Below are 20,581 nucleotides of genomic sequence, written 5' to 3' on the forward strand. Positions count from 1 at the left end.
CACTCTAATCTGTGAATAGTGGCTGATTGGCGCTCGTTTGTCCCACCGGGAGACTAGAGGCAGTACTCTTAAGAGTCGGCTGGAGCTTTTGTCTAGATAACTCAACAGCCAAGGATTTCTGCTCTCAGAGTTCCATGGATTCTAACTGGGCTTTCAACCTATTAGTGGAGATGATTATGGGGAAACTGGTAGACCAGGGGATGTATAATTTAAAGGGAAGTAGATGGCTTTAGTTGTCACAACAAGAAAAAGGGTCAACCACATTTATTTCAAATCCAAATTGTCAGTTCTATTTGTGCTAACAATGATTTAGAAATGAGAAAAATATAACCCTTTTAAAACTCCACACTTCTTTATTTTCACTGTGTATAAATAATGTACTTTGCTTCAATTTCTACAGACAGATCTATATAATCTTGAAGTTGAAATCGTGTGCTCATGCGACGCTACAATCTCTATTCATTCTTTCTGTAAGAAATGTCGGATCATTCAATCACTATTTAAAAACGAACACCATCAAGTAACATTCATGTTTTTTTTTTTGCTACAATAAAACGTGTAAAACAAAGATATTGAACGTATCTCATCATAACTCACAAATGTTGAATTACTCCTAATAACAATAACAAACATATCTGATAATTCTCTAGAACTTAACAGTTTGGGGTATTGTCATTAACAATATCTATATGAATATTCATACATAGAATATCATTCTCGTCCTCTGAATGACAGATGCAACATTAGTGCAGTTATGAAAAGTCCTTTCAGGACAGAAGGAGAAGGATGAATTATTATAACTTCAATTGTAATAAAATAATAATTTATACTTTAATTATAACCAATAGTACATAATTGCAAAGCCATTATCTTGATGTTGAGGATTGATCCACAGATCCATGTGTCCTGTGAGGACAACCCCAGAATAGAGAGTGGAAGCTGGGACAGAGAGTTCCATGTGGAGGAGGTGGTCTGGAACTGGCTTCATAAAGGCATACACAGCAGGATGGCTTGACGCACATGCGCAAGCACACAAACTGCTCTCTGATTGGTTGAGTCCTGTACACATCACTGAGGATCTGAGATAGTGGAGGTGGCAGGTGATGGGAGAATTCTGGGCCAACAGCATTCCTGACAGAGAGAGTGACAGAGACAGAGAGAAAAAAAGAGAGAGAGGAGGGAATGAGAGAGCATTGAAATCCACTGCAACTCAAACGTTATTGATATCGCTTCATCAGAAAGTCAAGAATACTACACATCACACTCTGTTGACTTATCAGAACTCTAACTAACCTTTAGGCTTTCTCTGAGGATCAGAACCCCAGGATTGAAGCTAAACCTCAAGTCTTCAGGCCCTAATCCCACACTGACTGGTTATGAGGCTGATTGATGACTCTTCTATCCCTTCTCATGACCCTAACATTCAATGCTCATCGACACCCTGCCTCCATGTCTACCCCTGCCTTCCCCTGTATCCCCAGCCTCCCTCCCAAGGCACCCCTCTGCTTCCCCCCTGCCTCCCTCTGCCTCTCCCTGCCCCTACCTGATCTGTCTTTTCCTGCCTTTCCTTACCTTCCTGCTTTCCCTACTTTTCCCCACCTCTCCTGTCTCTCCATACCTCCCTACCTGCCCTGTCTCTTGCTTTCTCCTCTGCCTCTTCCAGTCTCCCCATAAATGTTAGCAGCTGCCCCCATTAGGCAGCAGTGGATCAGCCAGGAGAAAACAGTAACTGTATCTGTTTGTCTTTCTCTCTCGTTGGCTTCATTGTTCTGGCCCCTCACTGGTTTTGCATGAGAAAAATACAAATTTCTGAGATCAATGACTGCATCCCTGCATACCTGCATGTGTATTTGTGCCTGCATAAGTGTGCATATGTTGGCCTATGGCCTATATGTGTGTTCCTCTCCCTCCACCCAATGTGATCACTGCATGATGTCAGCCAGTTTCTCTTTAGTTAAACTACAGTAATATTACAGTAACTCACTGTGATCACTGCATGATGTCAGTCAGTTTCTCTAGTTATACTATAGCAGTGTTCACCAACCTTTTCTGAGTCAAGATCTCTTTCGCAGTCAAAAAGCAAGGTGAGCTCTAACGCTCAGATAAAAAAAAAACTAACTTAAAATAATTTGCAGATAATTTGCTTTTTTATTTTGCTGGTCTGATGGTACCTGGTCTGATGGTCATGGTGCTTTCAAGACAGCTGGGGAAAAAACGAAGTCAAATCATGACAACAGTGAACTTTGTCAGGTCGGTCTGAGTTCCCAGATGTCTTGAATGCACTGAAGTCGGAAGTCTGAGATTTCCGAGTTGCCAATCGGGCTCCCGAGTGGCACAGCAGTCTAAGGCACTGTGTCTCAGTGCAAGAGGTGTCACTACAGTCCCTGGTTTGAATCCAGGCTGCATCACATCTGGCCGTGATGGCGAGTACCATAGGGCGGTGCAAATTGGCCCAGCGTTGTCCTGGGTTTGGCCGGGGTAGGCCGTCATTGTGAATAGGAATGTGTTCTTAACTGACTTGCCTAGTTAAATAAAAAATATATATATAATAATTTGAACATGGCATTAGTCTCAGCGGGGGGAGAGAGCAGCAGAGGGTCTGCCTCTCACAGTCCCTGCTCTTTCCTCCGGTGAGACTGACTAGAGAGAGGACACAGTCTTCCACCTGAAGGCGAACCTCGAGTCGCACCGCTTCTGCCTCAGGCACAAATTCATGTTGTTCCTATGACCAGAGAAAGTGAAATACTCCTCGATATTAAAATAGACACGTCAAGCTGCTAATAATAATACAAACGCAGGGCTATCTATACACTTGGCTACGCATACATTGCAGTTGCAGCGGGAGTGGAAGTAGAGAGAAGCTTGTTTTATGTTTTGTAATAGTGTCGAATAAGAACAGTGTTGACAGTGCTGAATAAAACTTAGACATAAACTCACTCATAAAAACTGCAGCTCTTTGCTATATTTGACAGGCTGTCTTTGCTGTGTTCTTTGACAGTTATGAAATCTCACGTAGGCTAGCATCAAACTTTGCTGTGGACGGGGTCGTGGAAGCTGTAGGTATGCACAGTGATTTGAGCTATCCGATTGGCCAGCAAAGTAGGTGCACTGGAGTTAGCCACAGATCCCCCGGTCTGCCATGTAGGCAGAGTTCTTCTTTTCAGACAAATGAAATGATTCAAAATAGGAACACTTTGCCTACCCAGTGTGCAGGGCTTCTGAATCAACCGCACCTACCGCAAACAGTGCAGCACAAAGAACAAAAGGAGAGCAAGCCTTTAATGGTTGGCTTTTCTACAGAAATGTTTGGTGATCTACTAGGAATGCCTTGAAGGTCGACCAGTTGATCGTGTTCGATCGGTTGGTGACCACTGTACTACAGTAATACCACAGTAACTCACAGCGATAACTTCATGATATCGGCCAGATTCTCTAGTCATACTACAGTAACACTACATTAACTCACTGTAGTCACTGCATGATGTCTGCCAGTTTCTCGTGGTAGTACTCGTAGTTGTCCTGGCAGTCCTCCCAGGGGGTGAACGTTAGGTTGTCATTCTCCACAAAAGTGTCCCAGACATAGGTGAAGTCCATGGGCTTCATCATCCTCAGCTTGCACCCTGCTTGAGACAGAGCATTCAGCCCCGCCTGGATGTCTTGATCCTCCCACTCAAACAGCCGGGCTGAGAAGAGAGTCATCTTGATGCTCTTCCTGGCCTGAAGGGCCTCTGCGATCTTAGCTGCACAGACCGCACAGGGACTGGATGACATGTACCTGGGACAGGGGAGGAGGTAAAGTTGAATTAGGCACAGATGATGAGGTCATAGTTAGGGTTCTACTTGTTTCATTAAGTGCTGCTAAATTTCTGTGAAACGAGCCACAGCTATCTGCGGAGATACTGTACGGACGTGACAGTGTATCTGCGGAGAGATTTCACAGGTCACGGTATATTTGAGAGATATGGACCAGGTGACTGTGTGTTTGGCCGATAGTTACCAGGTGTATTTCACAGATATGTGTCTGGGACATATGTACCAGGAGACCATGTATTTGAGCGATATGTCCCAGGTTACAGCGTATTTGAGCAATATGTCCCAGGTTACAGTGTATTTGAGCAATATGTCCCAAGTTACAGTGTATTACAGTGTATTTGAGCAATTACAGAAGAATTTAAGCTTTCAACTGATATAAGACACTTATATGTACCTAAATGTTTAATATCTATCATTTTTATGATTATTTAGCGGGACGCCTAGGCTTCAGAAGTTTTCTTAACACTTTTTTGGTTACTACATGATTCCATATGTTATTTCATAGTTTTGACGTCTTCACTATTATTCTACAATGTAGAAAATAGTACAAATAAAGCAAAACCCTTGAATGAGTAGGTGTTCTAAAACTTTTGACCGGTAGTGTACGTACCAGGTGATAGTGTATTTGACAGCAGGGTCGTAGTCTGGGAGAGTCTGGAGGAAGAAGGCCTGCTCAGCGTGGGCTCCTGAGTGTTCATCCTCCAGGTAACCTCTCATCAGACCGTCATCAGCTTTCCCCTTGTCCACCAGGTAACACAGGAACGTCTTGTTACGACCTGACGAGTACTCCACATTCTTGAACTGGAACTTGAATTGGAACGGGTCGATGCGGTCCCTGGATGGAGAGGGAATATGGGGATGGGGTTAAATTAACAAATTCTCTATTCAGTTCTCTATTCAAGTTATTTAACTTTGGAACATTTTGTCAACCCAAACTTAATTGTGTTATAGTATATTATATCGAAGTGTTTCTTCTAAGAGTACAAATGTTATACAGTTATCATTACAGAAGCACTCCTATAAGGGCCTCCCGAGTGGCGCAGTGGTCTAAGGCTAAGGCTGTGCCACTAGAGATTCTGGGTTCGAGTCCAGGCTCTATCGCAGTCAGCTGTGACCGGGAGACCCATTAGGAGGTGCAGAATTGGCCCAGCGTCGTCTGGGTTAGGGGAGGGTTTGGCCGGCAGGGATGTCGACCCATCGCACACCAGCGACTCCCGTGGCGGGCTGGGGGCAGTGCACACTGACATGGTCGCCAGGTGTACGGTGTTTCCTCCAACACATTGGTTCGGTTGGCTTCATGGTTGTGTCAAGAAGCACTGTGGCTTTGTTGTGTTTCGGAGGACGTGCGGCTCTCGACCTTCACCTCTCCTGAGTCCGTACGGGAGTTGCAGTGATGGGACAAGACTGTAACTACCAATTGGGGAGAATAATGGGTAAAAAGATATATATAATAAAAAATGATCTCCTATATCAGACAGACGGGGGTACGCAGAACTTATTTTAGGGCATTGGCGTGGCTTAGCGTGGAATGCCAGCTCTGTATTTTTAGCCCTCTGACTCAATGACCCACTTCAACATTAACCATGGCGGTCCTGGGCTTTGTGTGGCCCGAGGTGCTCAAGATCGCCCCACTGGTACAGTACGTGGTCGGTACTAACTGGACCGGACAGAGGTACAGCACTACACTATCTAGCTATGGACACAACTCTATTCACAAACCCTGTTCTTAACCTTTATCATAGCGCTAACCCAAAATCAAGAGCAAAAAGCTCATATTTGTGCTCATCAATTTCGAAATTTGTTCCACTTTTACCCTGTCTGGTAATAATCTACGCTATTGTATATTGTGATGTAGTCAGATGGTGAAGGGGAACAGTCGCTTGTTGAATACAATAGTTTTAGTGCCTCACCATAAACTAGAAGAAGTGCAAACAACTTTTACGATAATGTATTTCCCAAGCTGTCACAGCTCTTCAGGAGTCCTGTCTGGAAGGCAGGTCCATATCATGACAGGAATTCAGGAAACCGGACCCAGTCCAAATGTTTTGATTATGAGTCAGCTATTTTGTGTGTCTAACGGAGGCTTTTAATGGATGTCTTGAGTCAACTGCGAAGTGAATACACCAGTAATCACTGAGTAATGCGTAGGCTCTGTCCACAGAAATGGCTGAGGGTTGTTGTTCAGGCCTGTCCTGTTTTAAGGAGGGTCATGTGTTTCAAACTCATAACGGAGTCTTAATCCCCTTTGACTAGCAGATCTCCTATTAGTCAGGCTGGGCTCTACCTAGACGTGACACTCGCAGACACAGAGGCCCTGTCCCAAAAATATGGAGAATGACTTTTCTTATCACTTGTTCCTTCCTTACATGTTGTCGTGCTGGTTTTGATTGCATTCCTTTTATGTTGTCATGCTGGTTTGAACCAATTCAGGACACTTTCAAGAAGACAACACATCTCAAGTAAAAAAAAAAAAAAAAAAAGTAAAACATAGCTGAAACCCATGCAAAAGTGGTGACTGGGAACTATTACACTTTATCCCTTTGGCTTCGCAACATATGCGCTGTATACATTTCATTTGTTACAGTGTTAACAAATGTAACCCCCAACACAGTCACACCCAAAGGATGACAACAGATCCACCAGATGGAGGGGGTGATAAAAACTAAATCAGAGACTATTTCCGTGCCCTGGGCCCTTCAGTCCCAAAGATGACCTCGGAAACCAAGACCCTTAAATCCCACCCTAAACAGGAACCCAAACACAGATCAACTCAGAATGGAAAAATCCCCCAGAGCTATATCTGATCCAAGCCCCTCACTGCTGCAATATGACCCACCACGCTAACACACCAACTCACAGGTGTTCAACAAATGACTGTGCAACTTTACAATCCAGGCCTCTGGTGGTTAACCAATGACTGGGCCGGATGGGATCTGTGGAGGCATATTTAAGCCCTCAGACATCACTGTGAAGGTAATGATAATGGAACTTCCCTACATTTTCTGTCTGGCCTTATCAATGGGTTGGAAACGATCCAAAACAGTACGCCTTCATTTTGGATTCAATTTGACTTTATGGTAAAACTCAGTGGCTATGTTCCTAACCTAACATTTGACCACTTAGCTAAGAGTGGCACTGCTGTCACAATGTTGAGTCGTATGGACAGTCACAACAAAACCACTGTGAACGTTCCAGTGTTCAACAGAGTTGAACATTCCACAATGTTCTACAATGTCTTTCAGTGTTTCACAATGTTCTAGAGCCATTTCCTCCTGTCATGTTGCAATGACAGTGGACCTTTCTCTCTTAGTAGGAAAAGTAACCCTCACCATCCCTCTAAAGGTCATTTGGCAACACTTTACATTCAGTTCTTTATGCCTACTTTGGTAACAACTACGTTATTACTCAGTTGAACATAGTAACTTACTAGTAAGTAGTAAGTTACTCTGTACTTTGGTAACTTCTATGTAACTACTCAGCTATATTGTAGGAAACAAGACTTGAATAGTAATGATATGAAAGGCAAGTCCATGGCACTTTATGTATAATGAAATGAGAATGACAGCCAACCAGCTGCCGACAACAGACATACAGTACACACACACATGGTATCTGTTGTCACCCACCCTTCGATGATCTCCCAAGGGGGCAGCTCAATGGGTTCGTACTCCCCATTTGCTCCGTTAGCGTTAGCCGCCGCCGCTTCCCCGTTAGCCACGTCTTCATTAGCTGTGGCTCCCTCTTCCATTGGGACCTCTCCGTTCCCCTCCACTTTCTCCCCCACTGCCAGGACCTTCTCCTCCTTCTTCACTAAACTCGACTTCACCTCCCTCTTCACCTCCCTCTTCATCTCCGTCTTCATCTCCGTCTTCACCTCTTTCTTGACCTCTTTCTTGACCTCCACAGTCACCGCTGTCTTTGTCGTCCTCTCTTTCTTCCTCAACACCAGTTTGCTGCTGGCAGCAGCGCCCTTCTTGTCGGCCATGGTGACTGGTCCGGGAATGGTAGTCCTGTGTGTGAGGTGTGTGTGATTGTGAGGTGTGCAGTTGAGTGTGTGTGAGAAGGGGAGGTGGTAAGGGTGTGGGGGTTGAAGCAGAGATAGGGGAAAGAGGACAGGATAGTTACAGAGAGAGAGAGGAAGGGGGGTAGCAGAGAGAAAGAGAGAGAGATGAGGAGTGGGGATAAGAGAAAGAGAGATGAGGGGTAGTAGAGAGAGAGAAGGAATGAGAGGGAACGAGAGAGAGAGAGAGAGAGAGAGAGAGAGAGAGAGAGAGAGAGAGAGAGAGAGAGAGAGAGAGAGAGAGAGAGAGAGAGAGAGAGAGAGAGAGAGAGAAAGGAGGATAAGGGGACAGACTGGAATAGGGGAGAGTTGGTGCAGACACACTCCGGCAGCTGCTGCTCTAACTCCAGCCAGGTCTATTAAAAGACCCAGGGGGAGGGGATCGGCCCTGATTCCCCCCTGATGCCCCCCCCCCCCCCCCGATTCCCCTCTGTTGTGGCAGGAGAAAAGGGAGGGAGGGGGAGGTGAGGGAGGGAGGGGGAGGTGGGGGAAGGACCCCAAGGGTGGGTAAAGGCTTGATAGGTATTTATTGTGTACGACGTAACATGAGAGCCTTGATTAATGTGTTTGTTATTGCAGGGGGATGGTTATAAAGATGGAAGTGGGGAGCCGGGTTTGTACAATGAGTGTACAATACATTTGGAACAAATCAAATCAAACTCTATTTGTCACAAGGGTAGACCTTACAATGAAATGCTTACTTACAAGCCCTTAACCAACAGTGCAGTTCAGGAAGAGGTAAGAAAATACCAAATAAACTAAAGTCAAAAATAATAAAAAAGGAACACAATAACATAACAATAACGAGGCTATATACAGGGGGTACCGGTACCGAGTCAGTGTGCGGGGGTGCAGGTTAGTTGAGGTAATTTGTACATGTAGGCAGGGGTGAAGTCATAGATAATAAACAGCGAGTAGCAGCAGTGTACAAAACAAATGGGGGGGGTCAATGTAATAGTCCGGTGGCCATTTGATTAATTGTTCAGCAGTCTTATGGCTTGGGGGTAGAAGCTGTTGAGGAGCCTTTTGCTCCTAGACTTGGCGCTCTGGTACCGCTTGCCGTGCAGTAGCAGAGAAAACAGTCTACAGTATGACTTAGGTGACTGGAGTCTCTGACAATTTTATGGGCTTTCCTCTGACACCACCTAGTATATAGGTCCTGGATGGCAGGAAGCTTGACTCCAGTGATGTACTGGGCCGTACGCACTACCCTCTCTAGCGCCTTACGGTCAGATGCCGAGCAGTTGCCATACCAGGCGGGGATGCAAACGGTCAGGATGCTCTCGGTGGTGCAGCTGTAGAACTTTTGAGGATCTGGGGACCCATGCCAAATCTTTTCAATCTCCTAAGGGGGAAAAGGTTTTGTCATGCCCTCTTCACGACTTTCTTGGTGTGTTTGGACCATGATAGTTCGTTGTTGATGTGGACACCAAGGAACATGAAATTCTCGACCCGCTCCACTACAGCCCCATTGATGTTAATGGGAGCCTGTTTGGCCTGCCTTTTGCTGTAGTCTATGATCGGCTCCTTTGTCTTGCTCACATTGAGGGAGAGGTTGGGGAGAGGTTGTTGTCCTGCACCACACTGCCAGTTCTCTGACCTCCTCCCTATAGGCAGTCTCATCATTGTTGGTGATCAGGTTGTGTCATCAGCAAACTTAATGATGGTGTTGGAGTCGTGTTTGGCCACGGAGCCGTGGGTGAACAGGCAGTACAGGATGGGACTAAGTACACACCCCTTAGAGGCCCCAGTGTTGAGGATCAGCGTGGCAGACATGTTGTTGCCTACCCTTACCACCTGGGGGAGGCCTGTCAGGAAGTCCAGGATCCAGTTGCAGAGGGAGGTGTTTAGTCCCAGGGTCCTTAGCTTAGTGATGAGCTTTGAAGGTACTATGGTGTTGAACGCTGAGCTGTTGTCAATGAACAGCATTCTCATACAGGTGTTCCCTTTGTCCAGGTGGGAAAGGGCCGTGTGGAGTGCAATAGAGATTCCGTCATCTGTGAATCTGTTGGGGCGGTATGCAAATTGGAATGGGTCTAGGGTATCCGGGAGGATGCTGTTGATGTGAGCCATGAGCAGCCTTTCAAAGCATGTCATGGCTACCGACGTGAGTGCTACGGGGCGGAAAACCCTTCGCTTCCTTGGGCACAGGGACCATGGTGGACTGCTTGAAACATGTTGGTTTTGCAGATTCAGTCAGGGAGAGGTTGAAAATGTCAGTGAAGACACTTGCCAGTTGGTCCGCGCATGCTTTGAGCACACGTCCTGGTAATCCATCTAGCCCCGCGGCTTTGTGAATGTTGACCTGTTTAAAGTTCTTGCTCACATCGGCTACCGAGAGCGTTATCACAAAGTCATCCAGAACAGCTGGTGCTTTCGTGCATGCTTCAGTGTTGCTTGCCTTGAAGCGAGCATAAAAGGCATTTAGCTCATCTGGTTGGCTTGCGTTACTTAATCCTGTATTGACGCTTTGCTTGTTTGATGGTTCGTCTGAGGGCATAGCGGGGTTTCTTATAAGCGTCCGGATTAATGTCCCGCTAGGGCAGCTCTAGCCTTAAGCTCGATGCAGATGTTGCCTGTAATTCATGGCTTCGGGTTGAGATATGTACGTACGGTCACTGTGGGGACGACGCCGTCGATGCACTTATTGATGAAGCTGATGACTGAGGTGGTATACTCCTTAATGCCATTGGATGAATCCCGGGAACATATTCCAGTCTGTGCTAGCAAAACAGTCCTGTAGCGTAGCATCCGCGTCATCTGACCACTTCCGTATTGAGCGAGTTACTGGTACTTCCTGCTTTAGCTTTAGCTTGTAAGCAGGAATCAGGAGGATAGAATTATGGTCAGATGTGCCAAATGGAGGGTGGGGGAGAGCTTTGTATGCATCTCTGTGTGTGGAGTAAAGGTGGTCTAGAGTTTTTTTTCCTCTGGTTGCACATGTGACATGCTGGTAAAAATTTGGTAAAACTGATTTAAGTTTACCTGCGTTAAAGTCCCCGGCCACTAAGATCGCCGCATCTGGATGAGCATCTTCTTGTTTGCTTATGGCCTTATAGAATTGGTTGAGTACTGTCTTAGTGCCAGCATCGTTCTGTGGTGGTAAATAGACAGCTACGAATAATATAGATGAGAACTCTCTTGGTAGATAGTGTGGTCTACAGCGTATTATAAGGTACTCTACCTCAGGTGAGCAATACCTCGAGACTTCTTTAATATTAGACATCGCGCACCAGCTGTTAGTGACAAAAAGACGTAGCTTCTCTGTTCTGCCAGTACATGGAAAATCCCGCCAGCTCTATTACACCTGCCCTTTCCATAACATAGACTGACTAGGTGATTCCAGGTGAAATCTCTGATCCCTTATTGATGTCACTTGTTAAATCCACTTCAGTTAGTGTACATGAAGGGGAGGTTACAGGTGAACCTTGAGACAATTGAGACATGGATTGTGTATGTGTGCCATTCAGAGGGGGAAAGGGCAAGACTAAATATTTCAGTTCCTTTGAACTGGGTATGCTAGTAGGTGCCAGGCACTGCTGGGTTTTTCATTCTCAACAGTTTCCCCGTGTGTATCATGAATGGCCCACCACCCAAAGGACATCCAGGCAACTTGACCCAACGTTGGGAAGCATTGGCGTCAACATGGGCCAGGATCCCTGTGGAACGCTTTCGACACCTTGTAGTCCATGTCCTGACGAATTGAGGCTGTTCTGAGGGCAAAAGGGGATGGTGTTCCTAATGTTTTGTACACAATCCAAGATGGCGTAGCAGTGTAGACGTGTTTTGTTTCGTCCTCTCGTACGTTTGTATTTTTCGTATTTCTTGTATATATTTTAATATGTTTTCTTTTTTTCTATCTCTTTTCGATTTTTAATTCGATTATACCTTCCGGTAACCTACCTCACCCAATGTGATACAGAATCGCTATTATTTTTTAACTTTGGAACACATTCAAGAACCCCCAGTAGCTAACCAGCTAATCAGCTACAAGCTATTTAGTCATTTTTAGCCGCTGCTAGCAGCTTTTACCTTCTGCACAGACACCAGCCCTGTTATTAGCCTGGATATTACTCACCAATTTACCAGCATCAGACTGTCTCTCCACAACAACGCCGGATTCCTGCCGTAATCCCTGAGCCACTACTTCTGATCCTCACAGCTAGCTTGCAGCTAGCACCACTGCCACGAAGCTAGCACCAGTTAGCAAACACAATTCTACAATACCTCTTTCGCCATCACCATCCGGCTTGGATTCTCTGTCGACACGACCACGTCTGGTCTGCAGACGAATACCCCATCCGCTGTGCCCTCAACCGGCCTCTGTCTGAGCAGACCCCCTCCGTCTGAGCAGACCACCCCCCGGGCTACTAACTTTAAACGCCGCGTGCTAGCGTAGTGGCGGCTTCCCTGCTCCATCTACGGCTGCCCCCTGGACACTATGATCACTTGGCTACATAGCTGATGCCTGCCGGACTGTCCATTAATTCCCGGTACTCCATTCTGTTTATTTGTGTTTTATCTGTCGGCTCTGTGTTTTAGCTCAGGCTCTGTGTGTAGTTAATCCGACCCTCTCTGCCTAGTCGTCGCCATTTTTACCTGCTGTTGCTGTGTTAGCTGACTAGCTGCGGTTATCTCACCTGTTGTTTTAGCTAGCTCTCCCAATCAAGACCTGCAATCACTTTATGCCTTACTGTATGTCTCTCTCAAATATCAATATGCCTTGTATACTGTTGTTCAGGCTAGTTATCATTGTTTTGGTTTGCAATGGACCCCGTAGTTCCACTCTCCGTACCTCTGATACCTCCTTTGTCCCACCTCCCACACATGCGGTGACCTCACCCATTGAGACCAGCATGTCCAGAGATACAACCTCTCTTATCATCACCCAGTGCCTGGGCTTGCCTCCGCTGTACTCGTGCCCCACCATACCCCTGCCTGCACATTATGCCCAGAATCTATTCTACCACGCCCATAAATCTGCTCCTTTTATTCCTTGTCCCCAACGCTCTAGGCGACCAGTTTTGATAGCCTTTAGCCGCACCCTCATCCTACTACTCCTCTGTTCCTCGGGTGATGTGGAGGTAAACCCAGGCCCTGCATGTCCCCAGGCACCCTCATTTGTTGACTTCTGTGATCGAAAAAGCCTTGGCCTCATGCATGTCAACATCAGAAGCCTCCTCCCTAAGTTTGTCTTACTCACCGCTTTAGCACACTCTGCCAACCCTGATGTCCTTGCCGTGTCTGAATCCTGGCAAGATAGAACTGCCAAAGGGGGAGGAGTTGCAATCTAGTGCAGAGATAGCCTGCAAAGTTCTGTCATACTTTCCAGGTCTATGCCCAAACAGTTCGAACTTCTAATTTTAAAAATGTATCTCTCCAGAAATAAGTCTCTCACTGTTGCCGCCTGCTACCGACCCCCCTCAGCTCCCAGCTGTGCCCTGGACACCATCTGTGAATTGATCGCTCCCCATCTAGCTTCAGAGTTTGTTCTGTTAGGTGACCTAAACTGGGATATGCTTAACACCCCGGCAGTCCTACAATCTAAGCTAGATGCCCTCAATCTCACACAAATCATCAAGGAACCCACCAGGTACAACCCTAAATCCGTAAACATGGGCACCCTAATAGACATTATCCTGACCAACTTGCCCTCCAAATACACCTCTGCTGTCTTCAATCAAGATCTCAGCGATCACTGCCTCATTGCCTGTATCCGCTACGGGTCCGCGGTCAAACGACCACCCCTCATCACTGTCAAACGCTCCCTAAAACACTTCTGCGAGCAGGCCTTTCTAATCGACCTGGCCCGGGTACCCTGGAAGGATATTGACCTCATCCCGTCAGTTGAGGATGCCTGGTAATTCTTTAAAAGTTACTTCCTCACCATATTAGACAAGCATGCTCCGTTCAAAAAATGCAGAACTAAGAACAGATATAGCCCTTGGTTCACTCCAGACCTGACTGCCCTCGACCAGCACAAAAACATCCTGTGGCAAACTGCAATAGCATCGAAGAGCCCCCGCGATATGCAACTGTTCATGGAAGTCAGGAACCAATACACGCAGTCAGTCAGGAAAGCAAAGGCCAGCTTTTTCAAGCAAAAATTTGCATCCTGTAGCTCTAACTCCAAAAAGTGCTGGGATACTGTAAAGTCCATGGAGAACAAGAGCACCTCCTCCCAGCTGCCCACTGCACTGAGGCTAGGTAACACGGTCACCACCGATAAATCCGTGATAATCGAAAACTTCAACAAGCATTTCTCAACGGCTGGCCATGCCTTCCTCCTGGCGACTCCAACCTTGGCCAACAGCCCCGCCCCCCCCGCTGCTACTCGCCCAAGCCCCCCCAGCTTCTCCTTTACCCAAATCCAGATAGCAGATGTTCTGAAAGAGCTGCAAAACCTGGACCCATACAAATCAGCTGGGCTTGACAATCTGGACCCCCTATTTCTGAAACTGTACGCCACCATTGTCGCACCCCCTATTACCAGCCTGTTCAACCTCTCCTTCGTATCATCTGAGATCCCCAAGGATTGGAAAGCTGCCGCGGTCATCCCCCTCTTCAAAGGGGGAGACACCCTGGACCCAAACTGTTACAGACCTATATCCATCCTGCCCTGCCTATCTAAGGTCTTCGAAAGCCAAGTCAACAAACAGATCACTGACCATCTCGAATCCCACCGTACCTTCTCCGCTGTGCAATCCGGTTTCCGAGCCGGTCACGGGTGCACCTCAGCCACGCTCAAGGTACTAAACGATATCATAACCGCCATCGATAAAAGACAGTACTGTGCAGCCGTCTTCATCGACCTGGCCAAGGCTTTCGACTCTGTCAATCACCATATTCTTATCGGCAGACTCAGTAGCCTCGGTTTTTCTAATGACTGCCTTGCCTGGTTCACCAACTACTTTGCAGACAGAGTTCAGTGTGTCAAATCGGAGGGCATGCTGTCCGGTCCTCTGGCAGTCTCTATGGGGGTACCTCAGGGTTCAATTCTCGGGCCGACACTTTTCTCTGTATATATCAATGATGTTGCTCTTGCTGCGGGCAATTCCCTGATCCACCTCTACGCAGACGACACTATTCTGTATACTTCTGGCCCTTCCTTGGACATTGTGCTATCTAACCTCCAAACGAGCTTCAATGCCATACAACACTCCTTCCGTGGCCTCCAACTGCTCTTAAACGCTAGTAAAACCAAATGCATGCTTTTCAACCGTTCGCTGCCTGCACCCGCACGCCCGACTAGCATCACCACCCTGGACGGTTCCGACCTAGAATATGTGGACATCTATAAGTACCTAGGTGTCTGGCTAGACTGCAAACTCTCCTTCCAGACTCATATCAAACATCTCCAATCCAAAATCAAATCTAGAGTCAGCTTTCTATTTCGCAACAAAGCCTCCTTCACTCACGCCGCCAAACTTACCCTAGTAAAACTGACTATCCTACCGATCCTCGACTTCGGCGATGTCATCTACAAAATAGCTTCCAATACTCTACTCAGCAAACTGGATGCAGTTTATCACAGTGCCATCCGTTTTGTTACTAAAGCACCTTATATGACCCACCACTGCGACCTGTATGCCCTAGTCGGCTGGCCCTCGCTACATGTTCGTCGTCAGACCCACTGGCTCCAGGTCATCTACAAGGCTATGCTAGGTAAAGTGCCGCCTTATCTCAGTTCACTGGTCACGATGGCTACACCCACCCGTAGCACGCGCTCCAGCAGGTGTATCTCACTGATCATCCCTAAAGCCAAAACCTAATTTGGACGCCTTTCCTTCCAGTTCTCTGCTGCCTGCGACTGGAACGAATTGCAAAAATCTCTGAAGTTGGAGACTTTTATCTCCCTCAACAACTTTAAACATCTGCTATCCGAGCAGCTAACCGATCGCTGCAGCTGTACATAGTCCATCGGTATATAGCCCACCCAATTTACCTACCTCACCCCCCATACTGCTTTTATTTATTTACTTTTCTGCTCTTTTGCACACCAGTATCTCTACTTGCACATGATCATCTGATGATTTATCACTACAGTGTTAATCTGCTAAATTGTAATTATTCGATTTATTGCCTACCTCCTCATGCCTTTTGCACACATTGTATATAGATTCTCTTTTTTTCTACCATGTTATTGACTTGTTTATTGTTTACTCCATGTGTAACTCTGTGTTGTTGTCTGTTCACACTGCTATGCTTTATCTTGGCCAGGTCGCAGTTGCAAATGAGAACTTGTTCTCAACTAGCCTACCTGGTTAAATAAAGGTGAAATAAAAAATAAAATAAAAACACTCAGTGTATGATGTGTACCATATGGGTTTGTAAGTGAATATAATAAAATAAACATTAAGCCTGTTTACTTTCAATTGCTTCCACAGCATTGGCCTTGGCCCACTGAACATACCATCCACAGCAGTGAACCATTTCCAGTATAGAGAAACAACAGTGTAAAGAAACAGATCAGTGTGTACAGGGTAAATCCATATGAATTCAATAATAAAAATGCCCAAGGAAGAAGTGGTCAGAAAGTTACTTTTTGGACCTGAATCCCAAAACATTCAGGAGATAAAGTTGCTCAAAATTGGCCTGCTGCATACCTCACCGTACTCACCGAGACATCCAGCACTGGAGAAGATAAAAGGTTGAGTTTGATATAATTTAAAAGCTTACAAACAGGGTTGTGAAACTATTTTATACATTTTTGAATAATGCTTTAACTTTTAACGTCAATTATCTAAAAACGCGTAAACTACAATTTCATATTCGCATATGTCGTAGCTTAGGCCCTACTTTACATCCTCTGAGGTTTTTGTGGGTTTTGTCTAGAAGGGATACAGCTTTTGTCAAAATGTACTTTTCGTAGCAGGTTTAGGAGAACTTACGCAGCAGGTTAAGAGAACTAACTTGGCAGGTTAGGATAATTAGGTGAAATTATTTTTTTTAAATGCTTTTGAAGTCAAATTTTACAAAAGCTGTATCCTGTTTAGAGTTTTTGTGTTTTGCCCGCATTTGGTCGAGACACAACATGCTCTTGAAACCAGCATGGGTGTCATTTCAATCATAGAAATACAATTCATAGAATGGATCTATCCCTTCAGACCACTGCAATTAAGCTGGTACACCATTGAAATTGAAATGTAATGTTAACTTCTAATTACTGCCACAAAGACGGCCGCCAGTTCACTCACCTTCGAATGTCAAGTTAAATGGTAATGTCTATTCTATTATCTATATTTCTATGATTTCAATAGGTTTCCTATGGAGGGTTGACATTATAATTTAAAACAAAAGATATTCCCATTCAAGTCAACATTCTCTGATGTGTGGACCTCCAACCATTTAACTTCTACTTCATCACAATCCCGGATCCGGGAGCACCCCCATCAGTAAAAAAGCTGACTAGCATAGCCTAGCATAGCGTCACAAGTAAATACTAGCATCTAAATATCATTAAATCACAAGTCCAAGACACCAGATGAAAGATACACATCTTGTGAATCCAGCCATCATTTCTGATTTTTAAAATGTTTTACAGGGAAGACACAATATGTATTTCTATTAGCTAACCACGATAGCAAAAGACACAACTTTTTTTCCACCATTTTTTTCCTGCATAGGTAGCTATCACAATTTCGACCAAATAAAGATATAAATAGTCACTAACCAAGAAACAACTTCATCAGATGACAGTCTGATAACATATTTATTGTATAGCATATGTTTTGTTAGAAAAATGTGCATATTTCAGGTATAAATCATAGTTTTACATTGCAGCCACCATCACAACTCTCACCAAAGCAACTAGAATAACTACAGAGACCAACGTGAATTACCTAAATACTCATCATAAAACATTTATGAAAAATACACAGCGTACAGCAAATGAAAGACAAAGATCTTGTGAATCCAGCCAATATTTCAGATTTTTTAAGTGTTTTACAGCGAAAACACAATATAGCATTATATTAGCTTACTACAATAGCCAACCACACAACAGCATTGATTGAAGCCAACAATAGCGATAACGAATAAACCAGCAAAAGATATTAATTTTTTCACTAACCTTCTCAAACTTCTTCAGATGACAGTCCTATAACATCATATTACACAATACATATAGAGTTTGTTCGAAAATGTGCATATTTAGCAGCACAAATCGTGGTTATACAATATGAATAGTAGCCAAAATGCAAACAAAATGTCGGGAGAAATCTTGGGAGAGGCACCTAATCTAATCAGTAACTAATCATAAACTTGACTAAAAAATACAGGTTGGACAGCAAATGAAAGATACATTAGTTCTTAATGCAACCGCTGTGTTAGATCTTTTAAATTAACGTTACTACGACATACAGCGTGCGTTAAAGCGAGACCGCACCGAAATTAATGGCGGAATAGGAGTTTTACATTTTTCAACAGAACAACGAATTAACATCATAAATAGTTCTTACTTTTTGATGAGCTTTCATCAGAATCTTGGGCAAGTTGTCCTTTGTCCAGAAGAATCGTTGCTCGGTTGTAGATTGTCGCCTTCAACTTTGGAATTAGCAGTAAACATTAGCCATGTGGCGAAGACGTGCCCAACTCACTATAGCGCAGCACAAAGAAAATTCCGAAAATCGCAATATACTGATATAAAATGATATAACTCGGTTTAAAATAACTACATTATGACGTTCTTAACACCTATATCAAATAAAATCAGAGCCGGATATATCTAAGGCCTATAACGGGAGCTTTCCAGAACGCCATCCTGAGGTCTGTCTTGCGTCATGGCGAATGTTGAAAAGAGTGCACCCCCGGTTCCAAGAGCCCTTATATGGCCTCAGATCTGCCTAGCAACTCCATTCCAATTCTCACTATTTGCTGACATCTAGGGGAAGGCGTATGCAGTGCATCTCGACCAATAGAAGACATGCAAATTAATAAACTGACCCTAGAACAGCCTGCCTTATTTCAGATTTCTCACTTCCTCACAGGAAGTTTGCTCCAACTGGAGTTCTGTTTTACTCACAGATATAATTCAAACGGTTTTAGAAACTAGAGAGTGTTTTCTATCCAATAGTAATAATAATATGCATATTGTACGAGCAAGAATTGAGTACGAGGCAGTTTAATTTGGGAACGAAATTTTTACAAAGTGAAAACAGCACCCCCTATTGAGAAATTAAAAGACAAAAATGTTTGTCCATTTTTCAGGCAAAACATGAAACCCACCCGTATTCAAAAGCTTGTTGAGCATGGCGGACACAACACAAAAACCACAGATGATGTAAAAAAAAAAAATTCTAAGCTCCATGTTTTTAGATAATTGACGTTTAAGATTTTACATAAATAAATAAATAATTCAACAGTTTGACAACCCCGTTTGTAAGCTTTTAAATGATATCAATCTCAACCATGTATCTTTTCCTGTGATGACGACACCGTGGCTCATGGTATGGCGGGGTATGCAAAATAGGTACTTTGAGCACCTTTATCTCATGAATGTTTTGACATTCACGTCCAAAAAGTCACTTTCTGAGCACTTCTACAATGGGCAAATATGTATGGAAGGTTTTGTTCAAATCAAAAGGGCTGCTGTCAAAAAGTGATTGAATTCAAATGGATTTACCCTACAGTAAATCTGTCTCTGTGTAACTTAATGCTGAAGGGGTTTTTCCCATCTCCAACACCACCTGCCCTGCTCCCAGCTCCCTAAACGGTGCTCTCAGGGTTATATGTGGCGCTGCAAAATGCCAAATGGCGAACAGAATTAGCCAGTCAGTCACCATTGAAACATACAGTCAAATAGTCAACCACTGAATATAGTCTTGAGATCAGCTCTATTTTACACCAATGATGCTATGATGATTAAATGATCTTCATATTAAATTCTGCTTTGATGGGATTTGAAGTTTGGCGTTTGAAGCCATTGCAGTATTACCGGGTAGTTTAAAACTGTCATGCTCTTTCACTCCTGTTCCACTAGGTGGGAGTATGAATGTGTCTGTGTACAGTAGTAACAAGAAGAGGACAGTTCATTGCCTAGCCATTCTCTCCTTCGTTCACTCTTTCTCATTTGCTACCTCTCTCTCTCTCTCTCTCTCTCTCTCTCTCTCTCTCTCTCTCTCTCTCTCTCTCTCTCTCTCTCTCTCACACACACACACACACACACACACACACACACACACACACACACACACACACACACACACACACACACACACACACTGACCCCAGGCTACAACAGGGAACCAAATAAAGTGTTTGTCATGATTTTACATTTTTATTCAGATCCCTATTAACTGTTGAAGGAGCAGCAGCTATTCTTCCTGGGTTTCAAACAAAACATAGAACATGACAAAATACAGAACACTAATGGGCAGGAAGAGCAACACAAACGTAGTCATATCCATAACTCACCAATCTTGCTTGTTCATACCTGATAGGTGTGGGTTGTTAGCCTCATAGGAACCATCCTGGTCCGTCCAGCTTTCACTCCATTTCGCTACACGGTAACACAATGTAAGTTGGCGAGATTAGGATGGTTCGTACGAGGCTAATAACCCACACCTCTCAGGAATGAACAAACAAGATTGCAAATGGATAGCAGTCTAGATCAGGGTTTTCCAAACTCGGTCCTTTCCCCCCCCCCCCCCCCCCCCCCCCCCTCCCCCGTGCAAGTGTAGTTTTTTACCCTAGGACTACACAGCTGAT

General features: G+C 44.7%; 1 protein-coding gene across 1 annotated transcript; it reads right to left on the reverse strand.

Annotated features, from left to right (window-relative positions):
• Positions 1-335: 335 nt before the first annotated feature.
• LOC120026104 (C->U-editing enzyme APOBEC-2-like) lies at positions 336-20,384 on the reverse strand. Its single transcript, XM_038970914.1, has 5 exons — positions 20,307-20,384; positions 7,440-7,823; positions 4,424-4,648; positions 3,467-3,775; positions 336-1,131 (listed from the first exon to the last, which is right to left on the reverse strand). The coding sequence occupies exons 2-4, from the start codon at positions 7,796-7,798 to the stop codon at positions 3,472-3,474; spliced, it is 888 nt and encodes a 295-aa protein (XP_038826842.1). The 5' UTR covers positions 7,799-7,823; positions 20,307-20,384; the 3' UTR covers positions 336-1,131; positions 3,467-3,471.
• Between the last annotated feature and the right edge of the window lie 197 nt (positions 20,385-20,581).

The sequence above is a fragment of the Salvelinus namaycush genome, chromosome 2 (assembly GCF_016432855.1).
Source record: "Salvelinus namaycush isolate Seneca chromosome 2, SaNama_1.0, whole genome shotgun sequence".
Classification (NCBI taxonomy): Eukaryota; Metazoa; Chordata; class Actinopteri; order Salmoniformes; family Salmonidae; genus Salvelinus; species Salvelinus namaycush.